The sequence below is a fragment of the Salmo trutta genome, chromosome 13, assembly GCF_901001165.1.
Source record: "Salmo trutta chromosome 13, fSalTru1.1, whole genome shotgun sequence".
NCBI classification, from domain to species: Eukaryota; Metazoa; Chordata; class Actinopteri; order Salmoniformes; family Salmonidae; genus Salmo; species Salmo trutta.
In genome coordinates, this window is record NC_042969.1 from 6371319 (window position 1) to 6398235 (window position 26917).

Here is a 26917-nt window from a genome sequence, read left to right on the forward strand (position 1 = left end):
TCTTAAGTACTTGGCTACGGGCAAATTTTACATCCATGCAAACCACTTTGTCCTAAACACCCACCAAAGAACCAGACTTTAATTTGAGGGTCAAAAGGTCTGAACCAAAGATCATGCACCTCCATTTCAGATCCATGCAAAGCCTCAATATCTGCCAATTGAGCTAAAGGGATAAAAGGTCAGAACCAAACGACCATGCACCGCCATTACAGTTCCATGCAGAACCTGAACTGACCTGAGCTCCATAACGCTGGTGACGTTGCCCGACGGGTAGACGCGCCGGATGTAGTTGAAATCGCCCACGTAGAGGCTGCCATCGATGCCCCACGCCAGGGCAAGGGGCGCCAACAGCTTGTTGCCCAGGGCCTGGCCGTTGCAGCTGGGGCACGAGATGCTACGGCGCCGACCGTTCCCCATTACTGTAGAGATGACGGGCGGCTGCAGCGAGATGAACTGGTTCTCACCGCTGCCTTTGTAGAGGATACCTGAGAAAACAGAGGGTAAACATATTGAGAGGAGCTTCTATGTAATCGATGATTGATGAGAATGAGGACTTTGAACTGTGCTAAAATCAATAATTTTCTCTAAGATTTGTTAAATGCTGTTCAAAACAACCATTTCCCTGGGAAACACCTCTAAATTGAGATTTGATTAGTTGGGTAAATAATAAATAGTGTAAACCAAATGGCTGAATAATCCTGAGGAATTGTGAACAAACCCGCTGAATTGCCTTGGTACATAGTACCTCATTCATTAGTCATTGCAGAGTGCCTACCTATGTTCATACTGTATTTCAATGTCTCATGAATCTTGACATTTTTGTGAGGAACCTGTTTAGTGGGATTCTGAAACTCATCAATTAATAGTAACCTCTTTACAGAACATGTTCTTTCAATCTCGCCAAGACCCTGTTTCCTTTTCTCCCAGTAAGTCACAGTGAGGAAGGAATCATGAACTCAGCACACAATGTACAGGTAACTGACAAAATAAAGGCAACACACCAAAATAAAGTGTCTTAATAGGGCATTCGGCCATCATGAGCCAGAACCACATTACTGCATCTTGGCATAGATTCTACAAGTGTCTGGAACTCTGGTGTTGCATCCCTCCGATAGTCTTCCATGAGAAATTCCATCATTTACTGTTTTGTGGTGGTGGAAAACCCTCTTAGGAGCCTCTCCAGAATCTCCCATAAGTGTTCAATTGGGTTGAGATCTGGGGACTGACACGGCCATGGCATATGGTTTACATCGTTTTCATGCTCATCAAACCATTCAGTGACCACTCGTGCCCTGTGGATGGGGGCATTGTCATCCAATGGGGGCACAGCATTGGTAACCAAAATGATGGCAAAAATAATGGTGTGCTCAACATTTTAATACATGACACTAGGCATGATGGGATGTTAATTGCTCAATTAACTCAGGAACCACACCTGTGTGGAAGGACCTGCTTTCAATATATGGTGTATCCCTCATTTACTCAAGTGTTTCCATTATTTTGTCAGTTACCAGTACCTTTCAAAAGTATCGAAACATCAATTAAACTGAGGAGTGACCAAATTCCGTGAGTCATAACATTAAAACATTTGAGCGAGGGGCAAATATTATTTATTTAAAAAAAATTAGGGGAAGGGATTTGGTGGAGTAGACTTTAAAATTATAAAACATTTTTAAACATCAAAGGGGTGAATTGCATGCTGGGAGCGCTTCATTATTCACACCCCAGCAACACGTTTAAATTCCGACACTCCCTCTGTCCTCATTACCGGATTGATGGTGGCGCTGAACGCCTGGTATAGCACCCACTGTTTCCTCGACATTACCCCCGCATGTGTCACTGCACATCTCGATGTATGTGAAATCGAGTGTCGCCTCGCCGCCGTTTGTCCCTCTCTGATTAGTTCCTTTCATTGATTAATTGATTTAAGGGGAACTCAAATGAAGATGATCTGGGGAGACCGCTGGCAGGACAATCCCACCGATCCATCTCATTCTAACGGAGAGCATTACAAATGCATGGCTAACAAAGATGAATGGGTCCAGGGGACGGCTTGTGCGTGACGCCATCAAACGCACAACCTTGGAGCTTTAATTGCACTTCAATCCATCTGTCTGCTCGCTACGGAGACATGCTATGTGAGTGATCGGAGGCTGAACGAGGGCTGACTCGACAGCAAGCATCCCTGATGGCCTTATTATAAAGCAATAACCAAGTAATTCTGTAATAACAAGCACAAGATGTCAAACATTATCTTCACTCTATCACAATGTTGAATTTAACCTAATTAACAATAGAATTACAGTTTTTACATACCCAATATACAGTTGAGTATAAGAAGCTCAACGCATTACACCTTATTAGAAAGTTAGGTCAGGTCTTTTAAAAAAATCCCATTTTGATGATTCATTTTGGCAACCTTCCCCCAGTCCCCTACATTTACATTTCAATCACAGTTTATTGTATAACGAAATGTCTTCCCATACGCCATTTCAAAGTCTAATGTCATGCATTAAATACACACATCAATTTCCAACACCTTCTCTTTGACACACGCATTAACGCTCAAACCAACTCTACAGTCTCTCTCTGACAGAGTCTGTCTGACAATATGTTGCTGTACCCAGGCTAAGACCACTGCACATCTGAACATGTTTATAGGGCTAGACAGCCTTGTTTTAACAGAAGGCATATAGCCACTTTGCAGCAGGGAGGGATGGGGGGGGGGGGGGTCAGGGGGGGCATAGCTACAGCACAGACAGAACTGCTTTTGGCCTTATCTAGTCAGACAGGCCCCAGAGAAAAGAGAGAGAGAGAGAGAGAGAGAGAGAGAGAGAGAGAGAGAGAGAGAGAGAGAGAGGGAGACTGTTAGATTCCTCACCGGAGGATGAGAGGAAAACTCAAATACATCACAGTAGACTCCTCAGACAGGGAAGGCAAGGGAAAATGGAGACAAAGTCACTGGGAAGAGAATTGTGTGACTGTAGCGGACCACAACTTGCATGTTTTATCAAAGAAGATGACATGTACAACATTAGGGAATCAATACCGAGCTAGTTGTGAAGAAAAAGTTGTGATATTTATGTATCGGGGACTGAATTTCTTAAGGGCCTCATCCTGCAGACTAGAAAACTAACACGTGGCCCACGACTCTCCGAAATATGTCATGCCAACAACCAAGGCCGACAAGCACTTCAAATATCAACACGTTGTAAAGGGCACACACAATAGGTATAAGCTTTCCCCTGTAAGGCCATCTGCCATGGCATGTGTTTGGGGAACGAACGAGGGGAAAGATAAAGTTTGAAGACGGTCGTGCCACTGGTATCTGAGTGTCTGTTGACTGAGGAACCATTAATCATTTCACACACTTCACATACTATCTGTGGGTGAAACTAATGGGATTGTGAAATGGAGGAGAGATGCCCTGCTGTTGGCAAATTGATTAACCTGCTGACAGGCAGGGAGAAGTTAAAAGAGGAAAGTGTCATTCTCAAAAATATATTTTTTTAACCTTTTCTGATTTAGGCACATTTCAGAATCTATTCGAAGGGCTTAGAAATAAATAAAAAGAATGAAAATGGTGAAAACTCTTTTGGAGTCCTGATAGTTGGTGCAAAGACAGATAAGACTGCCATCTGTGTCTGCATGTGTCTTTCACTTCAGTCATTCATGTATCAATATCAAACTACACAAATCTTACAAAACAATTCTACTGAAACCTCATACCTAATAAACATAATTCACCACATTTTTTTAATGAATTCAAATGCACATTGATGCCCAATCTAATGCAATCAACGATAAGTATTAGCATATCATATGTCGAAGATGCAAAGCAAGCATCTACACATCTGTTGATCACAAAGCTTCGCATCTAGAGACAGCGATCCCCACTACTGTGCGCTGGCACTGCTGTGTGAAGGCTTTGAGACGAGCTAGCTTTACCTTGAGACAGGTGGGATAAAACACAATGCTCCGGCAAGCTGGAACAGATCTCAATGGTCTTTTTCAAAGCTCTTTGCAAAACTTTGTGTGCTAGATGTTTTTGACAGATTTGGTTCAGCTAAATGCCAGCTATTTTCCATGTTTAATGAACAGACATAGAAGAAATAGCATCGTGTGGTAAACACAAAAGATGCAGATTGACTTCTGTACACTAGTTAAATAAAATTTTCCTGAAGCATATTGTAACAAACAATCTGCTAAGGAAACCCAGTTTTGTATATGGAGTAGATGGTTAGCATACATGGTCAGCATGGGTCCATGGCATAACTGGGTATGACAAGCGACAATCAAACAGACCTTTTACTAACATGAGTAAACATCGGTTATAGCCATAGCAACAATTTCAATTGAACCTGAAAGTGGTATACAAACTATGGGCTCGATCGAGTGTCAAAAGGCAATGAGCAAGTATTGCTGTAACCTCCTCCATGAAAGGGACAGTCAGTAGTGAAAGACTGTGCTCAGAAACATAGAGTTGAGGGACACAAATAGATGAAAGGGTGACACAAATTCCCTGAGACAACTGTGACAAAGATCGAGAGCTGGAGAGAGCTTACTGTCACACAAACCAGGGCTGAAAGAGAGAGGCATAGTGCATTCTCATTCAAAAGAATATTTGGATAATAAAGGTAAAAAATTGTATGAGAAACGTATCCCATCTTGGCCAGCAAAGGCCATCTTGTTGCATAAATAGCTGAGTAGGATGGAATCTCTGAGTAGGATGGGAGCTCTGCATTGTGTCTGATTTATTCCATCATTAATATGAACGATCGACCCGTCAAAACTCTCCTCTATTGTCTGTAAATGAGATGATAAACCATATTTCATCTTGATCTGAGCATGTAATGCTGCATTTCAGGGTAGAGCTCACCTGTCCATAACACGTCTATCCTAGAACCGCACACACAGACATAACTGATCCATGTAACAAAAAAAATTAAGTCTTACCATTTTGAATGTCCAATATATGGTGCTTGTCCAACATCCATCCCCCCATGTTAGAGGCATCCAGTTCATAACCTTGTAAAATGGCTGTCCTCTTCTCCCAGAGGATCACATCCAGGCAAGATTCATACTCATATCCCACAGACACTGGAAACAACAACAGTGTCTAATAAATTACGTCTGTAAATCTACCAGGAGCCTTTAAAAGTAATGAGGCTTGTAGCGTACAAGCATGAAAACTTGTAAAATGTCTTCATGATTGTAGAATTTTCTCAGTAGGTAGGAGGTATGATCGCAGATGAGTGTTTACTAGTATTCCAATAGGCACTGCTGCATTACAAGCATATAAGGTATGAGATATTGCTAGCTCACTGAACAGAGTGCATCTGGATATCAAATTACCATATAACCTGGAATAACTCAGGTTTGGGTAGGGAAAAATGCATTAAAATGAGCATGACCTTAAAAACACATTTTTTCCTGTGGTTCAACTGGTGAGTAATTACACATGAAACTCGGCAGACTTTGCTAACCATACAAAACATGCTGACTGCCAAAACAATCGGGAAGTTCAAAGGAAAGCAATACCAGGAGTCCATCCAAGATTTAACCTCCTAGATTACACTTGGACCTGACAACACTGTCATATGATGTTCACATAACATCTTCAGACAGCTGTGTTTCAGTGTCGGCGGAAACTCACCTACAGCCTCTGACAAGCCGTAGACCTTCTGGTTGTAGGCGTCTGTCTTGTCCCAGACGAATGTGTACGAGAGGTCTGGAAAGGCAGGTAACGATTTCTGGAACAATCTGCCCATGACAGCAACCATCAGATGGACCTTCATTAGTCCGAACGGGAGTCGTTCTTGGGTCATGAGGACTTTGAGGATGGGCTTGTAGCCGGATGTGCGGGAGCTCAGGTAAACCAGATTGAGGTCACTTCCGGGTATGGCCACTTCCTCATGGAGGACCTATGATTTGAAGCAGAATCTTATGAAAAGATACTGAACATATTGTTGAGTGTGTTAAAAAGTTACTTTAAAAATGTCTGCGCTGCATCAATTGTACACTGTTAATGTGATAAACTCTTTCTCAGGGTGATGCAAACTTTACCTTTGATTGCAATCATCGAACAAAAACCAATGTAATTAAATACATTTGTGGAAACTGACAGTGCAGTTAAATTTACTTTGCAGTGTTTTTTTTAACCTGGCTGCAGTGCAGGGGAACTTTTTAATGCACCCAACTGCACACTGCAGTGACAGCCATATGCTGTGGGAAATAGGCACCTGGCAGTAGGTTTTAGAACAGAGCTAATCTCACCTGGGTCTCAGGGATGATGGGGCTGTCCTTGGGAGAACTCCTGTAGAAGGTGGACAGGGGGGAGGCCAGGATGAGGGGGCTGGGCCTGAGCAGGCCAATGAGGTGACAGCTGGGGATGTTGTTGTTCTCCCTCGTCATCATCACCGTGTCCATCACATGGAACACCTTCCAGGGCAACCAAACAGTGCGGTGCAGTGTAGGAAAAGGATCACGCTTCAAACTCAGGGTCAGCGAGGCGCCACCATTGGCCAACAAGTCAAACCTGCAGACGTCGCCATAAACGTGGAGAAGTGATAAAAAAAGCTTTATATATTTACCCAGTGTGACTTACTTGAAGGCCAAATAACATTTGCTGCTCTCCGGAAGACAATGCATTCAGTGAAAACTCAAATATATATTCACAAACTTTGGCGGGCTACAAAACAGATTATATTTTTTTCAAAGAAACAAAGAACTTGTTCTCATCAGTTGTCTTATTCCTTTGCAGCTCACATATTATTATCATTCACTGAATCTATTTTATTACTTTTGTTTATTCAGCCATGATGCACTGAGACACTTAAAAAGTGAGAATTTGGTTGAGAAGTCTTGGCTTAGTTTCTCTGGTGAACCAGTTTTAATTAGTATCACATAGCGCTGAGAAGAGTTACTGGTTTGGAAATGAAGGGGGGGAGTCTTTGAAGTGGTGCTCTATATATATATTCAGCGAGGTTCACCACCCAGGGGTAAAGCATCGGCATGGTGACACTACACACAGCCCCCCCCCCCACACACACACACACCATTTTCTCTCCCTCTCTCCATCCACTTTGGGCAGTGGGGAGCTCACAGCCAAGCTTTGATGCTGTTTCTGCTCTCTTAACACCCTGGGAGGATATGCTGGCTAACCAAGTGTGATTATCCCCTGCCATTTATCATGCACTGTGTCAGAGGGGTTACAGGGAGGTATATCTGGAGACATCAGCTTATCCTTGGCGGCTATCGCCAATCCCCTACCTCTGCAGTTCCTGCTCCATAAGACTGACTACACCAGTCCCAGATATTACTAAATATTCTAAGCCTTTTATTCCAGACAAACATAATGCACATATTTTGTTGCCAATTTGAATAAGACTACAGATTGTAGGATGATGAACTTCCCGGTGGAGTTGAATGTTTTCCCTGAAATGTATGTATGATGTTGTTTCCTTAAGAGTGAGATAGTGAACCCACAACTCCATGGTAATAGCCCAAGAAGATCAGACACTAATCCTGTGTTAGTCTACAAATGCTGGCAGATTGATTCTGCCCTGGCTGATTCAATGCATTTTAAGCAGTCTTGTTCTAAATGGCCTCAGCCACTGTGATATTTGCGCGAGATATTGTTGTGGGGCACAATGCTTCGCTGTTTTGATTTGATAGCTCTTTTTCAATTGCTTTGGACATCGTGGATCTGGGATGCGCTTTAAGCATGTCAGACCTTAGCTGAACCTTGTTCGGAGGACAGAGATCGTGTGCGGTCTTCTAATCAGTGTTTATTACGTGTGTTATGTATGTGTGCGCATGAATGTGTGTGTGTGTGCACGTGCATGCATGTTTATGTGTGTTCGTGTGTGTGGCACTCTTACATCCCGTCCTGGCGTGTCACGGTGTAGCCATACTCAGGGTAGTCCCGGAAGGACACGTTGACGCCGATCAGCGGCGTCCCGTCTCCCGTCAGCACCTGACCCCGGATAATTGACACCAGGCTTTGCCGTTGAACAAACACAAAGAGGATTAAGTAAACAAACAAAATGCCAGCCGGAGTCAGCAAGCAGTCCTCCCTGTTAACATCTGTCCTCCCTCGGCAAGGGTACCGGCAGTCTGATTTACTGACCGTTAAAAATACACACGTCAGCGATTGTTATTCATGAAATGGCTTGCCCTGGCAACAGCCTTCTCTTTTTACCCCTTTTAACAGCCCATAACTCATTCCAAATAGGCTTTGCAGCCATTGAAGGCCTCTTACTTTTAGGAGTTTACCTGTGCAAGTTTTTAAGAATGGGGGGGGAATCATTTGCATATCAAATTTTCCACTTAGCTCTTTCTTGGACACGCGGTGCATTCTTACATCCCTAATTGTGAGGTAATTTGTTAAATTGGGCAACAGTGTGAAAGTGGCAAGATGATGTAGGGATGTTTCTTCATCAACATTGGTGGCAGAGCCGCGACGCGTGACGTGTCTCGTTTGCTGGCTTTATCTTCAGGTCACTACGGATATGTGGTAGGGATCATCAACAGCTTTCTCCTATCTGTTTCCTCACTCCGACATGCCTCCTTTTTTACTTGCAGTTTAGAGGAATAAGGAACCTTTAAGAGCTCTGTAGGTTCACTATTCTCTCCTCGTCATTAATCTTCTACAGGCTGGTTGACCCTACAAGAGCTAACCCCTAAATAAACATGAAGTCAAATCACCTAAGCAATGTTTAGTAATGTAATTCACACAGTCCCTCTCTGTCAATGTCTAGCAGTGGTTTTCTCCAGGACATCATATAAAGCCCAGTGGGAGAATTCTAAGGGGACATCGAATATGGCTGTGGGACTCAACACAACAAATGTAAGGTATTAGTCTTTATGCCATACGAGAGAGGATAGTTTTTAGAGCAATGGTATGGAAACCAATCACACAATGAAAACTGTTCTATTTTCCTTGGCTAGCCCTCTTGTTTTCCATGGCTTTAGGTGACAATGGAAATACCTCATAAGACATTTCCCCCCTTGCCCTGCCAGACATTGGATACAGCACACCTAGACAAATCAAACAACGCTACGGGTAGTATCCATCATGCTCTGGCACATTCAATGGACTTTTTCAGTTGCATTTTATGTATCATATTTAGTTGGGATAGAGCAGAAATCTTCACTTTGAAACAAAACATTGTAAATAAAAAAATCCACGCTAATCCAACAAAATATTTGCCACAGTCAAATAAAGTTCAGATATTGCTTATGTGCTTACCATTAATCCCATTCACCTCCTTTTGACAAAAACAATTATCAAATGAAGTTGTATTTATTTTTCGTAGCTTCAGAAATGTCATTAATTTTGACAAACTTTGCGGAATGTCTGTGCTTAAAGACAAGTGCAATAATGTCTGCGACTATAAAACCAACTTCTTAATGGAGATAAAGAGCAAAAATTGTTACATTTTCAGCGAGTGAACTAATATGCATCGGCCAAACATTGGAATCAACAGTAAGCTGAACACAATGACGAGGCGGATTATAAGGGACCCGGCTCGGAGATTGCCTCATTCTATATTTGCGGTAAAGCATGCTATTTACATAAGGATTACTCCCAAACTATTCTGCGAGTTAGAGGGAATATTATTGCCAAAGCATTCCACCATGCAGTTGCCAATAATGTCCCACTCTACTTATGATTCAGAACAGACAGGGAAAGTGCATTAAGGTTCCCGATGCTAACATTTTTTTGTCTGCTGAGAAACTTGCTCACAAATTGATATCAGAGCCCCGGTGCTTAATTCATTGGGGATAGTCTTAAGCCTTTATGTCGACAAATTATGACATTTTTTTATTCCCATTACAAGGTTTCACATAAGGTTTGATACATCAAATCAGGTTGCTCAATCTGCAACTCAATAAAAATGCCCCCCCCCCTTACTCATCAAGTCAAGGTCCCTAAGAGAGCTACGCCACAGTTATTCCTACAGGGGCAACTCCAGGACAAAACGATTCAATCAGCTCAGTGTATTTCAATGATACAGTACTGACAACCAATGTTGGCTATCATTTCGACGCCCCACAGGACAGTTGGATTTGATGAAGCTCACCTGCTGTTGAAAGGGTTGTCCCCAGGTATCACGTGACTACCGCCATGCCCAACCAGGAAGCTGATGCGCTCGTAAAAGCCCCTGGGGGCCGACTGAGTGGAGGATGAACCTTGACCTTGGCTCACGATGCTTATGGGATCTGGGGATCCGCGGCAGTAGGGCTGGCCCTGGCAGGAGCTCTGAGAACAGCAGTCTGGGTCCATGCAGTCCACCAGTCCATCTGTCAAACCAAGATGCAACAATGTTGACATGGGACAATACCCTAACTCGGTGCTCCTTCAGAATATCAACCCTGTTAACTAGACTGATAAAATAAAACACTTTTTCAACAGAATGGTGCCTCTAATTGGTTCAAACAGTCCACTATATGGACACAAAGTCATATCATTGGCAAAGAGTGAAGAATTATGGATGGTGCTCTTACCCCTCTCGTTGTCCTTTCCATCTGAGCAGAAGGTCTCCGTGGCAACATCACATCCTAGCCCTCTCCATCCTGATTGGCAGATGCAGCGCCACCCGGCTTGGTCCAGAATGCACCTCCCGTTGCTGTTGCACAACCCAGGGCACCCATCTGCCAAAACAACCATGTAAATCACACAAGCTAGCCAATCAGAGAGCGGGAGACAGGTTGAAAGGAGAAGACAACACCTGGTCATTCAGGGGCAGGAAAACAGGGACAAAATGAAAACGACAATATAAAGTGGACAGACAGTACATAGATTTCTGACAGGACTTAGTGGTGGGATATAAAGATACTGTAATTTCACATGGGTTTTACTCTGAGTTCCATACCATTTCAGGGACCTTTGAAATGGAAATTGTCTTGGCAAATTTTGGATATTAAGAATGCATGGAGGTCAACACTCAGTTGGATAATAGTGGTTACTACTGCAAATATCCTTGCTCTGCTTTTTATTATATGCTGATTACTCAACATTCCTCTAATTCTATCTGTAGTATCAGCACAAAAAACAACACATGTATCTTGGCCTAAAACCAGCACAACACCCATGTGAAGGTACTATCAAAGTAAAGACAAGGATAGATAGAGGTAGAGACAAAAGGCAGAGGCTTTGTTGATGTAGTCTCAACATCTCTACTTGATACCAGGATATTGCTTTCCTTTTTTCACAGGGTGGAAGATAGAAAAGAGCAAACTGTAAGTGACTGGCTACATCTGCTTAGTACTTCTTCAGACACACACAAGGATTCAGACAGGAAAAGGGGGAACGAGAGTGTTTGACTAGTTAGGACGGACATATGAAGGAACTGGGATCACAATAGAAACAGTGATAGACTGGGACATAAGACATGTGTACGTCGTGCTTGGGGAAGAAAACAGAGAGCAGGCGAGTGATTGTTGGTGACAACTCTCTGGGGTAGTCATTCCATTACCTTTATATCCTATCTTGACTGCTCCTATTACCATTGAAGAGAGGGGAAACATTTGCAAAAGAAAATTACTTCTGTCTTGCAGGAAAATCTAGACTGACAAACATTATCTGAGTGTAGCATACAAGGAGAAATAAAGAGCTGAACCGATGGCAGAAAAATAGATGCACTTGACAACATGGTATGCAATACTTTGACACTTAAAAACAGCACGGTTGACACATTGCTATTCTGAAACTGTTGAGGGAAGGAAAGTTATCTGCTCACGCCATTTACAGGGGGGGTTACATTTTCAGTCTGATGTTTTTTTTGTGTATTGATACGAAACAGAAAGGAGAGAGAAAGACTGTTAAGTACATTACCTGATACTCTTGAATCCAGAGCTTGTCGGATAAGAGGAAAGGAGAGGAGGGGCAGACCGAAAGACAAAGAAAAGTAAAAAGAGGTGTAGAGAAGTGTTATTACAGAGGTAACATGCACAGATAGCATGACAAGGAAACTACTAATTAGTTTGAACTATGAATGTTTCACAGTTATGTGTGTTAAGGTGCTGTTGAGCAAACCTTCACACTTGCCAGATAAGCTCCATTGCCATCCTAGTAGTGGCATGCTTTCATTCATAACATACTTCCATGTATTAAACCCTCCACATGAAGTAAATAACAATGTACCGTACATTCACATAGAACATCTAAAAAACCTAGTTTATAATTGTATAGGTACAGCTGTTTACTGCCATACAATTATTTTAGACCATGGATAGAATAAGTCACTTTATCCTTAAAAACGTTTTATCTGATCAGACAAAATAGGAAGAAAAATACTTTGCCCATTGGTATGCATTTTGAGTGGAACAGTATGTCGTAAACTGAATACAGTGCCTTGTTTTTTAGTGTTGTCTGAATAGCATTCTAGTGTGAACTTTTGCACTCTGTTACACCATCTATCCAGCTAAATCTAACCACATCTTTACCATTCAAGAGACATGTAGCTTATTGTCCTTCAAGTACACATCCAGAAGAATTTCAGCTTATTGTCATCCCAGTACACATTCATACGCTTGGTACATCAGCTATACATTACAACTATCAGTGTATTGGCCATTCAAGTGTCATGTGCCTTATTGTCCTGCCAGTACACATAATGTATATGAGCATTTCAACCACTTCATCATTGGAACAAACAAAGCATGCCAGTGAACTCCCAGGAACACTTGAATGAAAAGAAACACGTTGGTAGTAAACATCAGAAGAAAAAAAAAACTATGGAAAGTAAAGCAAGAGCGGTGCCGAAGCCTCCCAGATAAAAACAGGATCGCAATGTGTCTGACAATAGCTCGTCCAGGGAAGCGGTCTATTCCAGCCCCTTCGTCAGGGTCTCGCCATGTAATGTGATTAAAGGTGCTTTGTGCGAATGGAAGTTATTCAGAAAGCCTTGGAAAAAAAGGAATAAGCTCCTAGTTCACGGCAAGAATGCCTGCCTATTCATCCCAGTCGCATCTACGGCTAGGAATTGGTTTCCTGATGGGGGTCTTAAACAGGAAGATGTTGAAAGGGATGGGATCTTAGTTCTCATTGAGGAGGCAGAGATGAATAACATCAGGAATGCGACCCCTCCAATCACCCCGACCCAATCTCATCTCTCTCTCCTCGTTTCTAACCGCCAGTCACCTTCATTCTCTGGATGGGATAACTGCTGATGAAAGTCTTGTTCATATGTAATTAGGGTTCAAGAGTTTGAAGAGCCGGGGTCTTTGTTTCAACGAGAGGATGATGTTACCGAGTGGGTTTGGGTGACACAGGGTGGAACGGTACATGATGCGCCACGTCAACAGTTTAACTGTCGCCTTTTTGACAGGAGCAGTGTGTCCAGGAAGTTGAGGTCACAGGTCAAGGGGAAGCAACCTCACAGTGCTCATTATCTCAATTAATGCACAGCGAAACTGTCATCTGGAAGACGGGCTATTCCATTGAGACAAAGCTGAATAAGACCATAGTCCTGGCTGGCCCTCATTTCCCTTAATACCTGCCCTTAGTGAAGTGGTAGTATAAGAGGTAGGATTCGATATGTAGATCGAATAGCATTCTAAATCCATTGCCATTGGGAAAGAGAAAAATGGGGATGTCAGGTGTCAAGGATAATGAGAGTGGAATGGGAAAGAGGGTTAGGGGTACCGGGGATAGGGCCAGTTTCATCTAAGTCTCCTGGCAATTCATGAATCAAATTGAAGTTCAATGGGGAAATTCCATACTCAATTCAGCAGAGGAATTGACCTGGAATTGACCCCATCTCTGTACGATACTATTCAAGTGGTAAATGTATTTTGAGGACTTAGTCAAACCTGTATGTTATGCAATAAATATAGCTTTAGAAAATGCGTACTTTATACTTCTTTATTACATAATGCAAAATTGGAATGAGGGGAGCTAAATTCCCACCAAGCTCATCAACTTTGATGACTGCATTCAAGATACTTTTGAAAGAAACTCTTGGGCATATTCAGGAGCATCGGTGGATATTTAATCGTTACATTATTGCCTCTTTATACTGGTTCTCTACTGAGTGTGGGTGGAGGATAACTGCTAATCTGCATTGGGTAATTTACCAGTTATGAATGGCTTTACATGTCAGTACGACTTACCAATAGTGCAGTGCTCTCCTGTCCAGCCCTGGTGACAGTCACATTTGCCTTCTCGGCAGACGCCATGATCTGTACAGCGTGGGTGACAGTCCCTCTGGTCGCACTCTGAGCCTGCCGATCCTTCCTCACAATGACACGTTCCACTGACACATGCTCCGTGGGGGCCGCAGTCCACCGTGCACACCTCTGACACACACGCAACCAAAAATAGAGTCGCCCATCATACACTGGACAGACTGGTTCTATAGTTATGTACAGTAATTTACACCTATAGTACATATATGGACATTGGGGGGACTTTCGACCTGAGTTAGGCACGCGTAAATTGAACGTAATTCCTTTTTATGCTCTTTTCTCTCTACGCGTATTCTGACTTTAAAATTAAGTATGAGAATAGCATGCTATTCCCCTTCCTATTCTTTTGGGGGTGGAGATCAAATAAATTCTACAGATACACCATATTCTGACCTTTACTTAATTTTTTCTTTACGCGCGATGAATAAGGTCGAGGAGCCTGTCGGTTCCAAATGGAACAACATCTACTTTCTTTTCCTTCTTTCTTTTTTTAATAAATTGATAAGAGCTAGGTAAATGAGTAAGCTGTTCGAATAAGGGGATTGTAAATATAAATTACAATTGTTTTATCTAATGTACCTTATGACAAATGTGAAAACCAGTCATATGGCAGCAAACTGAAGCATATCAACATATCACCTTTTCCACAGTTAAGTTCATGAAACACCGGCCTTATAAGTTGCAGGGATGGAATTTGGAGAACCAAGCTATAGGCTTCTGCAGCAATGTGCAACAGTATAGCACTAAACCTACCGAGTTGATTTATGATTTCTATAATGTTTTAATTATATCCCGACACTTTTCACTGTACTTTTTTCAATTTGTATTTGTATTGTGTTAAACATTAGCCACTATCGGTAGCCACTGTCAGTTATACCCACACACATTTATAACGTCACTTTAGTGTTAGTTTCCATACATTTTGCATCATTCCATTATATCGTTAGTTTACCTTTCTTTCCTCTGTCACATTCCTGTGGTTGTTCTGAAGATCGCTAGCAATAGTGAGTCATATTCGGCTAAGGTTGTTAGGTATGCGTTAATGGCTGTAAGGGAGTCAGGCGCAGGAGAGCAGATATTGGGTAGCAAACGGAGCCTTTATTTAGGCGAACCAAAAACACACGGCACAATGAACATGAAATACAATATGGGTTGACATAACCCAGCATAACCAGCCTAACATGCACATACATGAAACAATAAACAATCCCACACAAAGACATGGGGGGGAACAGAGGGTTAAATACACAGCAAGTGATTGAGGGGATTGAAACCAGGTGTGAGGAAAACAAGACAAAACAAATGGAAAATGAAAAGTGGATCGATGATGGCTAGAAGGCCGGCGACGCCAAGCGCCGCCCGAACAAGGAGAGGACCCGACTTCGGCGGAAGTCGTGACAGTACACCCCCCCCTTGACGCGCGGCTCCAGCAGCACGCCGACGCCGGCCTCAGGGACGACCCGGAGGGCAAGGCGCAGGGCGATCCGGACGGAGATGGTGGAACTCCCGCAGCATTGAAGGGTCCAACACGTCCTCCACCGGAACCCAGCACCTCTCCTCCGGACCATACCCCTCCCACTCCACGAGGTACTGAAGGCCCCTCGCCCAACGCCTCGAATCCAGTATACAGCGAACGGAGTACGCCGGAGCCCCCTCGATGTCCAGAGGGGGCGGAGGAACCTCCCGCACCTCAGACTCCTGGAGCGGGCCAACCACCACCGGCCTGAGGAGAGACACATGGAATGAGAGGTTCATACGGTAATCGGGGGAGAAGCTGAAACCGATAACAAACCTCATTCACTCTCCTCAGTATTTTGAATGGCCCCACAAACCATGGGCCCAGCTTCCTGCAGGGCAGGTTTCGGGTTGAGAGCCAGACCCGGTCCGCCTCACTGCAGTGACGGTCTGCGCTGGTTTTATGGCGCAGCACGGCCCGCTGGAGGTGAACATGGCGGCGTCCCATGTCTCCTTCGCGTGCCTGAACCAGTCGTCCACCGCAGGAGCCTCGGTCTGACTCTGATGCCAGACGTCAGAACCGGCTGGTATCCCAGTACGCACTGGAAGGGGGAGAGGTTAGTGGAGGAGTGAGCCAGCGAGTTCTGAGCCATCTCGGCACAGGGCACGAACGCTGCCCATTCCCACGACCGCAGAAACCTGCCTACATCCTGCTTCACTCTCTCCACCTGCCCATTACCCTCGGAATGAAACCCCGAGGTAAGTCTGATCGAGACCCCCAGATGTTCCATGAACGCCTTCCAAACCCTCGAAGTGAACTGGGGACCTCGATCAGACACTATATCCTCAGGCACCCCATAGTGCCGGAAGACGTGCGTAAACAAGGCCTCCACAGTCTGTAGGGCCATAGGGAGACCGGGCAGAGGGAGGAGACGGCAGGACTTAGAGAACCGATCCACAACGACCAGGATCGTGGTGTTTCCCTGTGAGGGGGGGAGTACGGTCAGACAATCCACCGACAGGTGCGACCAAGGCCGCTGTGGAACGGGTAAGGGGTGTAGCTTCCCTCTGGGCAGGTGCCTAGGAGCCTTACACTGTGCGCACACCGAGCAGGAGGAAACATAAACCCTCACGCCCTTGGCCAAAGTAGGCCACCAGTACTTCCCAGCCAAACAGCCCACCGTCCGACCGATCCCAGGATGACCAGAGGAGGGTGACTTGTGGGCCCAATAGATCAACCGGCCACGGACAACAGATGGAACGTACAGACGGCCAGCGGGACACTGGAGAGGAGCGGGCTCTGCACGTAACGCCTGCTCAATGTCCGCGTCCAGCTCCCACACTACCGGCGCCACCAGGCAGGAGGCCGGGAGTATTGGAGTGGGATCCATGGGCTGCTCATCTGTGTCATACAGTCGGGGCAGAGCGTCTGGCTTAACGTTCTGGGAACCTGGTCTGTAGGGCAGGGAAAAAACAAAACTGGTGAAAAACATGGCCCACCTTGCCTGGCGAGGGTTCAGTCTCCTCGCTGCCCGGATGTACTCCAGATTGCAGTGGTCAGTCCAGATGAGAAAAGGTTGTTTAGCCCCCTCAAGCCAATGTCTCCACGCCTTCAGAGCCTTGACGACAGCCAACAGCTCCTGGTCCACCACGTCATAGTTTTGCTCATCGGGCTGAGCCTCTTCGAGAAGAAGGCACAGGGACGGAGCTTCGTTGGCGTACCCGAGCGCTGAGAGAGCATGGCTCCTATCCCAGCCTCGGATGCATCCACCTCCACTATGAACGCCAAAGAGGGATCCGGATGGGCCAGCACGGGAGCCGAGGTAAACAGAGCCCTCAGGTGACCAAAAGCCCTGTCCGCCTCAGCTGACCACTGCAAACGTACCGGGCCGCCCTTCAGCAGTGAGGTAATGGTATCTGCTACCTGACCAAAACCCCGGATAAACCTCCGTTAGTAATTGGTAAAACCTAGGAACCGCTGCACTTCCTTTACCGTGGTGGGAGTTGGCCAATTACGCACGGCTGAAATGCGGTCACTCTCCATCTCCACCCCCGAGGTGGAAATGCGCTACCCTAGGAAGGAGATTGACTGCTGGAAGAACAAGCATTTCTCAGCCTTGACGTACAGGTCATGCTCCAACAGTCGACCAAGCACCCTGTGCACCAGGGACACATGCTCGGCACGTGAAACGGAGTATATCAGAATGTCATCTATATCCTCTCTTGGGTAGGGGGCAGTATTTTCACGGCCGGACGAAAAACGCACCCAAATTAAATGTCCTACTACTCGGGCCCAGGAACTAGAATATGCATATTATTAGTAGATTTGGATAGAAAACACTCTGAAGTTTCTAAAACTGTTTGAATGATGTCTGTGAGTATAACAGAACTCATATGGCAGGCAAAAACCTGAGTAAAAATCCAACCCGGAAGTGGAGGATCTGAGGCTGTAGTTTTTCAAGTGATTGCCTATCTAACACACAGTGACTTAGGGTTCATTTTGCACTTCCTAAGGCTTCCACTAGATGTCAACAGTCTTTAGAAAGCTGTTTGAGGCGTCTATGGTGAACAGAGAGCCAACAAAGGAAGTTGGAAGTTGTTGACTCAGGATAGCACATGAGTTCATTGGAGGGGTAGCTGTGTTCCAAAACGTTTTTCAAGACATTGGAATCGTCCGGTTGGAATATTATTGAAGTTCTAAGTTAAAAAGGCCCTAAAGATTGATGCTATACAACGTTTGACATGTTTGAACGAACGTAAATATAACTTTTTTTGACATTTCGTCGTGACCTTTTGGCCGTGCTTCCTACACTTGGAGTAGCTTAATGAACGCGCAAACTACAAGGAGCTATTTGGACATAATTATGGACTTTATCGAACAAAACAACATTTATTGTGGACCTGGGATACCTGTAAGTGCATTCTGATGAAGATCATCAGAGGTAAGTTAATATTTCTAATGCTATTTATGATTTTAGATGACTCCAAAATGGCGGGTATCTGTATCGCTTAATGTCTTTTTCTGAGCGCAGTACTCAGATTATTGCAAAGTGTGCTTTCCCCGTGAAGCTTTTTTGAAATCTGTCACAGCGGTTGCATAAAGGAGATGTTCATCTATAATTCTTTGAATAACAGATGAATATTTTATCAACGTTTATGATGAGTATTTTTCTATATTGTAGTGCTGATTCACAGGCAGTATTGGAGGCAAAATATTTTCTGAACATCACGGGCCAATGTAAAAGGCTGTTTTTGGATATAAATATCAACTTGATCGAACAAAAAATGCATGTATTGTGTAACATGATGTCCTAGGAGTGTCATCTGATGAAGATCGTCAAAGGTTAGTGCATCATTTTAGCTAATTTTTGTGACGCCTGTCCTTGCTAGGAAAATGGCTGTATGGTTTTTCTTGTGTTGGAACTGTCCTAACATAATCTAACTTTATGCTTTCGCCGTAAAGGCTTTTTGAAATCGGACAATGTGGTTACATTAAGGAGACGTGTATCTTCAAAATGGTGTAAAATAGTCGTATGTTAGCGTACCACCTCCCCAAGAGAGGTTAAACACCACTACATCCTGCCCATGCAGGTCCCTGAAAATCTCGTCAACAAAGGCTTGGAATACTGATGGAGCATTCATCAACCCGTACAGCATGACGAGGTACTCATAATGCCCTGAGGTGGTACTGAACGGCGTCTTCCACTCGTCTCCCTCCCGGATACGCACCAGGTTGTAAGCGCTCCTGAGATCTAATTTGGTGAAGAAGCGCGCCCTGTGCATTGACTCAATCGCTGTGGCGATGAGCGGCAGCGGGAAACTGTACCTCACCGCGATCTGGTTGAGACCTCGATAGTCAATACACGGGCGCAGTCCTCCCTCCTTCTTCTTCACAAAAAATAAACTCGAGGAGGTGGTGAAGTGGAGGACCAAATGTGCCCCTGACGCAGGGATTCAGAGACATATGTTTCCATAGCCACCGTCTCCGCCTGTGACAGGGGATACACATGACTCCTGGGAAGTGCTGCGTCTACTAGGAGATTTATCGCACAATCCCCCCATCGATGGGGTGGTAATTGAGTCGCCTTCTTTTTGGAGAAGGCGAGAGCCAAATCGGCTGATTCGGGGGGAATGCGCACAGTGGAGACCTGGTCTGGACTTTCCACCGTAGTAGCACCAACAGAAACCCCTACACATCTCCCTGAGCACTCTCGCGACCACCCCGTGAGAGCCCTCTGTTGCCATGAAATGGTGGGGTCATGACGAGCTAACCATGGATGGCCTAGTACAACAGGAAATGTAGGAGAGTCAATGAGGAAGAGACTGATTCTCTCCTCGTGACCCCCCTGCGTCACCATGCCCAGGGGAATGGTAGCCTCCCTAATTAACCCGGACACTAATGGTCGACTATCCAGAGCGTGAACTGGGAAAGGCCTAGCCACTGGAATAATAGGGATCCCTAACCTCTGGGCGAATGCTCTGTCGATAAAATTCCCAGCCGCGCCTGAATCGACGAGCACCTTATGCTGGGAATGCGGGGAAAACTCAGTAAAATAAACATGCAAAAACAGGTGTACAACAGAGGGCTCTGGATGAGAGTGGTGAATGCTCACCTGGGGCGACGCCAGAGTACTCTGCCTGCTGCCTCGACCCCTAGAGGAACCAACATGGCACCGACCAGCAGTGTGACCTCTGCGGCCACAGATGGTACACGTGAAAGCCCCTCCTCCGTCCTCCCTGAGTGCAGCACCTCCCAGCTCCATAGGCACCAGAGCGGTGGTGCTGGGAGAGGGAATCGACAGAGCCCTCTCTGGACGTCCATGGGTGACCAGAAGGTTATCCAACCGAATGGACATGTCCACCAGCTGGTCGAAGGTAAGAGTGGTATCCCTGCAGGCCAACTCCCGACGGACATCCTCGCGCAGGCTGCAACGGTAGTGGTCAATAAGGGCCCTGTCGTTCCATCCCGCTCCGGCGGCCAGGGTTCGAAATTCCAGGGCGAACTCCTGGGCGCTCCTCGTCCCCTGCCTCAGGTGGAACAGATGACCAACCGCCGCTCTACCCTCGGGCGGGTGGTCGAAGACTGCCCGTGAACTCCGTGAAGTCCTCCAACGCCGCATCTCCTTCTCCCCACACGGCATTGGCCCACTCGAGAGCTGAGAGGCACGAGATGAGGGCGGACACCCTCTCCCTTCCCGAGGGAGCCGGGTAAACGGTGCCCAGGTATAGGTCCGGCTGTAGCAGGAAACCCTGGCACCTTGCCGCCGTCCAATCATACTCCCCGGGAAGGGCGAGACGCATCCCACTGGGACCGGGTACAGGAGGGACAGGTAGTGGGAACCCCTGTTGTGCTGGTGGAGGTGCTGGAGGAACTCCCTGTCTCTCCCAGCGGTCCATCGTCTGGACGACGTGGTCCATGGCGGCGCCGAGATGGTGAATCAACGCTGTGTGCTCCTTGACGCGCTCCTCGACTCCGCTCCCATAGGTACCTGCTCCTGCTGACTCCATGTAGTGGTGTGGGATTCTGTTAGGTACGTGTAAATGGCTGTAAGGGAGTCAGGCGCAGGAGAGCAGATATTGGGTAGCAAACGGAGCCTTTATTTAGGCGAACCAAAAACACACGGCACAACGAACACGAAATACAATACGGGTTGACATAACCCAGCGTAACCAGCCTAACGTGCGCATACATGAAACAATAAACAATCCCACACAAAGACATTGGGGGAACATAGGGTTAAATACACAGCAAGTGATTGAGGGGGTTGAAACCAGGTGTGAGGAAAACAAGACAAAACAAATGGAAAATGAAAAGTGGATCGATGACGGCTAGAAGACCGGCGACGCCGAGCGCCGCCCGAACAAGGAGAAGACCCGACTTCGGCGGAAGTTGTGACAAAGGTATTATAAATTGTGCAATAATTTGGGATCATTATGGAACGCAGACCATACGTAGCAGTTTAAACCTGGAGTCTGGAGCACAGTTCACGACGACTAGACCATTGTCATTGTCACGCCCTGGCCATAGAGAGGGTTTTGTTCTCTATTTTGGTTAGGCCAGGGTGTGACTAGGGTGGGAATTCTATGTCCTTTTTTCTATGTTTTGTATTTCTTTGTTTTGGCCGGGTATGGTTCTCAATCAGGGACAGCTGTATATCGTTGTCTCTGATTGGGAGCCATACTTAGGCAGCCTGTTTTCTTTTGGGTTTTGTGGTTGGTTAATTTCTGTTTAGTGTTGCTTACCTGGCAGAAATGTTTGGCTGTCGTTTTTGTTTCTTTGTTTGTGTTCTCAGTACAATAAATACATGATGAGCACTCAACACGCTGCGCCTTGGTCTACCTCCTTCGATGGCCGTTACAGTCATCACACTTCCATGATTAGTGAGGATTATTAGTGTAGATTTATAGGGATACTATTCAAGCCCAATTATACACTTTTCTGACCTTCCAATATTTAATGGATTGATTGATTGAATATGGCAACTTTCAGGATGAATTAAACTACTGTATTTTTTATTTACCAATTTATTTCCTGCATAAAGGCTTCCCAAACTTTTTTATTTTTAATTATTCATAAATACTTTCCTAACCCTAAATAATATACAATACCGGAGTATTTTTTAAATCTACCAGTTCGAGCTGAAAAGGAGATGAATGTGTGTATTTACATGGCTTTATTTAATTTAACACTAATATTCTGAACCGTTCTCTCCAAATATTCTATTGAGTCCGTTCAGAAAATTCTAATTAAAGAGGTACACCAAATTTGAAGGGATGCTTTAGATACATATACTGAAAACCCTATTGAATGAAAATACCATGAGAAAATCTGTTGGCCAGCAAGTGGGAGGGTTTTTAGCACACAAGGGAACCATGCCTGCAAAGCCCATTCCTGCATAAGGTAAGTCTGAATACCAACTACTGGGTGTGTAGGAAAGGTGTGTGTAGGAAATACGTACAGTCTGAATCGGGCCCATTGTGAATAATCCCTTCTTTGTGGTTCCATTTCTGCAGTCAGTGTTTTACGATTCAGCTGTGTAACTAATCTTTACATATTGATAGAATAAAGAAGCGCAAAGCCTGCGCTTTGCTGTTCAGATGTGAACAACACATTTCCCTAAGCCCCCCTACTCCAAAAAATATCAAATGTGTTTTGTCTGTTGTTGCTTCATTTTCCTTTATTTAACTGGCAGAGCAGACTAAACACGGCTTTCATGTTATCCAGGCTGCATCACATCCGGCCGTGATTGGTAGTCCCATAGGGACTCCCAATAGAATAAGACCAACTACTAAAACAGATGGCTCTATGTAGTCAGGCGGCAGGGTTGATGTGGGTGAGAAACTCTAATTACCGAATTCACAGGTAGTAGGAGACCCAAGGTGAGTGCTCCAGCCACTGGCATGCCATAATCCACACTAAAAACTCTATTCTATTCTTGAGGGAAAACCACATGAAATAATGAAAGGAAAGGTTTATTTACAGGAACTGACACAGTATTGCCTTCAGAGGCTCCAGAACACTTTCAAATGTCACCACAGCATCCGTTCAGATGGCAAGAACAGACTTTGTCAGGTTTATAAAAAGTTACTCTAAGTAGGCTGCAGGTGAAAGTTTGTGGCTTTAAACAAATAATTTGTGAGTAAATCTAGGGAGATATCGACACAATAAATCTATTCCAACAACCACCCTTGTGAATATACTGAGGGTTAACATGTCAAGGATACAGTGCCTTTAGAAAGTATTCACACCCCTTTACTTTTTCAATTTTTTTGTGTGTGTTACAGCTTGAATTCAAAATGCATTAATCTCAGTGTATGTATTCAACCCCTTTGCTATGGCAAACCTAAATAAGTTCAGGAGTAAAAATGTGCATAACAAATCACAAAATAAGTTGCATAGACCCATTCTGTGTTCAATAATAGTGGTTACTATAATTTTTGAATGACTACCCCATCTCTGTACCCCACACATACAATTACTTTTAAGGTTCCTCAATCGCGTAGTGAATTTCAAGCACAGATTCAACCAAAAAGATCATGGAGGTATTTCAATGCCTCGCAAAGAAGGGCACCTATTGGTAGATGTGTAAAAATAAACAAAAGCAGAGGCTGAATATGCTTTTGAGCATGGTGAAGTTATTAATTAGGCTTTGGATGGTGTATCATTATACCCAGTCACTACAAAGATACAGGTGCCCTTCCTAATTCAGTTGACGGAGAGGAAGGAAACTGTTCAGTGATTTGACCATGAGGCCAATTGTGATTTTAAAACAGTAACAGAGTTTAATGATTGTGATATACATTTTTTGGGGATGGATCAACAACATTGTAGTTATTCCACAATACTAACCTACAAGACAGAGTTTAAAACCTGTTGGGAATAGGGGGCAGTATTTGCACGACCGGATAAAAAACGTACCCGATTTAAACTGTTTACTACTCTTGCCCAGAAACGAGAATATGCATATAAATAGTAGATTTGGATAGAAAACATTATAACGTTTCTAAAACTGTTTGAAAAGGTGTCTGTGAGTATAACAGAACTCATATGGCAGTCAAAACCCTGAGACAAATCCTAACAGGAAGTGGACATCTGATGTGTGGAATCACTTCAAACCTTTGCCATTGAAACACACAGTGAGTTAGGATTCATTTTTCACTTCCCAAGGCTTCCACTAGATGTCAACAGTCTTTACAAAGTGGTTTGAGTGTTCTCCTGTAAAAACTGGCCGAACGAGAAGGCTGTAAACTAGGTCACAGGCGGATGGCCATGTCTACAATGACGCGCATGCGTGTGGGGACCCTTTCTTTCCGAAACGTTTTATAAGACAATGCAATCGTCCGCCTTGAATATTATTGAAGTTCTGATTGAAAAAGGCCCTAAAGACTTATGCTATACAAGGTTTGACATGTTTAAACGAACGTAAATATTATTTTTTTTGCTCTTTCGTGGCGACAAGTCCCGCGGTCTTCGGTACATTTTGAGTAGCCTACAGAACGCGCTAACAAGAAGGAGCTATTGGGACATAAATTATTAACCTTTTCGAACAAAACTACATTTGTTGTGGACCTGGGATTCCTGAAAGTGCCTTCTGATGAAGATAATCAAAGGTAAGGGAATATTTACAATAGTATATTTGATTTTAGATGGTTCCAAGATGGCGCTAACCTGTATCACCTAACCTATTTTTCTGAGCATAGCACCTCGTTTATTGCAAATTGTGATTTCCCAGTAAAGTTATTTTGAAATCTGGCAATGCGGTTGCATTCACGAGATGTTAATCTATAATTCTTTGAATGACAATATTATAATTTACCAATGTTTTCGAATAGTAATTTTGTAAATTGTAGCGCTGATTCACCGGCAGTATTTGAGGGAAAATATTTTCTGAATTTCACCGCCACTGTAAAATGCTATTTTTGGATATAAATATGAACTTGATAGAACAAAAAATGCATGTATTGTCTAACATAATGTCCTAGGAGTGTCATCTGATGAAGATTGTCAGAGGTTAGTGCATCATTTTAGCTGGTTTTCTGCTTTTGGTGACGCCTGTCTTTGCATTGACAAAACATTACACACAGCTATTTTCAATGTACTGTCCTAACATAATCTAACTTCATGCTTTCGCCGTAAAGCCTTTTTGAAATCGGACAATGTGGTTAGATTAAGGAGATGTTTATCTTTCAAAGGGTGTAAGATAGTTGATTGTTTGAGAAATGTAAATTATTCGATTTATTCTGTTTTGAATTTCGCGCGTTGTATCTTGTCAAGCAATCCCGTTAACGGGATCCGAACGGGAAGGGGTATCCCCAACAGGATAAAGAAGGAAGCCTCTACAGATTAAAAAATATTGAAAAACATGCATCGTGTTTGCATCAAGGCATTAAAGTAATACTGCAAAAAATGTGGCAAAGAAATCAAGCGTTATGTTTGGGAAAAATCCAACACAGCACATCATTGAGTACCACTCTTCATATTTTCAAGCATGGTGGTGGCTGCATTATGTTATGGGATTGCTTTTCATCGGCGAGGACTAGGGAGTTTTTTTGGGGATAAAAAGAAATGGAGTAGACCTAAGCACTGTCAAAATCCTATAGGAAAACCTGGTTCAGTCTTCTTTCCAACAGACACTGGGAGACAAATTCACCTTTCAGCAGGACAATAACCTAAAAGACATGGCCAAATATACACTGAAGTTGCTTACCAAGATGACATTGAATGTTCCTGAGTGGTCTAGTTACAGTTTTTACTTAAATCAACATGAAACTATGGCAAAACTTGAAAATGGCTTTCTAGCAATGATCAGCAACCAACTTGACAGAACTTGAAGAATTTAAAAAAGAATAATGGGCAAATATTGCACAATCCAGGTGTGCAAAGTTCTTAGAGACTTAGCCGAAAAGACTTACCGCTATTAGTTGTTACATGTTACATAAATGTTTTATAAATGGACATTAAAATATTTTGTGTCGGAAGGCACTGTACAACATTTAAATGTTTTACTGTTGTTCGCTTACAAGTGAAACCATCTCTCCCACTCTCATTTGCACTTTTTTAAGATATTAGTTTAATCTCCCTCTGAATGGAGTTTTCTTCGATTGAGAGACCTTGGAGGGTCTCTAATTAATGCTTAGACGACACTTCAGAATATTAACCATGCCTCTGGAGGGGGAGCGTTCGATTACAAAGCCCCCCCCCCAAAGAATCCATATAATCTATTTTTCATTAGCGCAAATGTGTTTATCTGCTTTTAGCACGCCCCTGGCTCTGGCGTGATGTCGGAGTCGGTGGTCGATCTATGCCACACCGCTTGTTAATTAAAGTTAATTTAATTGAAGTTGAATTGCTGAGATAATTAAGAGAGAAACCTCGATTACTATCCAAGTGGGCAAATAAGAGTTTCAACTTCTGCTTAAGCTAAAATTGCTCCCTTCAATGTATTTTTTTTACATCGACCAGCAATAGATGTTTCACATTGTGAAAGAGGGACTCTGTGTCCTGATATTCTATAGCTTTTTTACAGTATAACAAATGGCTTTACTTTGAATGTTGTCTGAAAGTGAATAAATTGTGACAAAACTTCCAGTTTCTCTAAACACCCATTCTTTTTTCCTCCCAGCAGTCCAGGTTCTCGGCTCATCCATCATTTCAGACTTACAGTAAACCCTCTCATGCAAAAACCCTTTGGATTTCAATCGCACAATCAAGTTAATGTGTTGCTTAAAACCTGTTGGGGATCTTATCCCGGTATTGGGATTCATT

General features: G+C 44.0%; 1 protein-coding gene across 8 annotated transcripts in view; it reads right to left on the bottom strand.

The window, feature by feature from the left end:
• Positions 1 to 26917, bottom strand: part of LOC115205111 (teneurin-3) — a 219082-nt gene that overhangs the window by 36747 nt on the left and 155418 nt on the right. For 5 of the 8 annotated variants that reach the window (XM_029770775.1, XM_029770773.1, XM_029770769.1 and 2 more), the window contains 10 exons: positions 14122 to 14307; positions 11843 to 11863; positions 11484 to 11507; positions 10513 to 10659; positions 10089 to 10308; positions 7884 to 8003; positions 6277 to 6538; positions 5657 to 5924; positions 4957 to 5100; positions 236 to 485 (listed from right to left, as the gene is read on the bottom strand). In XM_029770775.1, coding sequence (XP_029626635.1) covers positions 236 to 485; positions 4957 to 5100; positions 5657 to 5924; positions 6277 to 6538; positions 7884 to 8003; positions 10089 to 10308; positions 10513 to 10659; positions 11484 to 11507; positions 11843 to 11863; positions 14122 to 14307 — 1642 coding nt within the window. The remainder of the gene's footprint in view (positions 1 to 235; positions 486 to 4956; positions 5101 to 5656; positions 5925 to 6276; positions 6539 to 7883; positions 8004 to 10088; positions 10309 to 10512; positions 10660 to 11483; positions 11508 to 11842; positions 11864 to 14121; positions 14308 to 26917) is intronic. The other 3 variants (XM_029770774.1, XM_029770772.1, XM_029770770.1) reach the window with 2 other exon arrangements.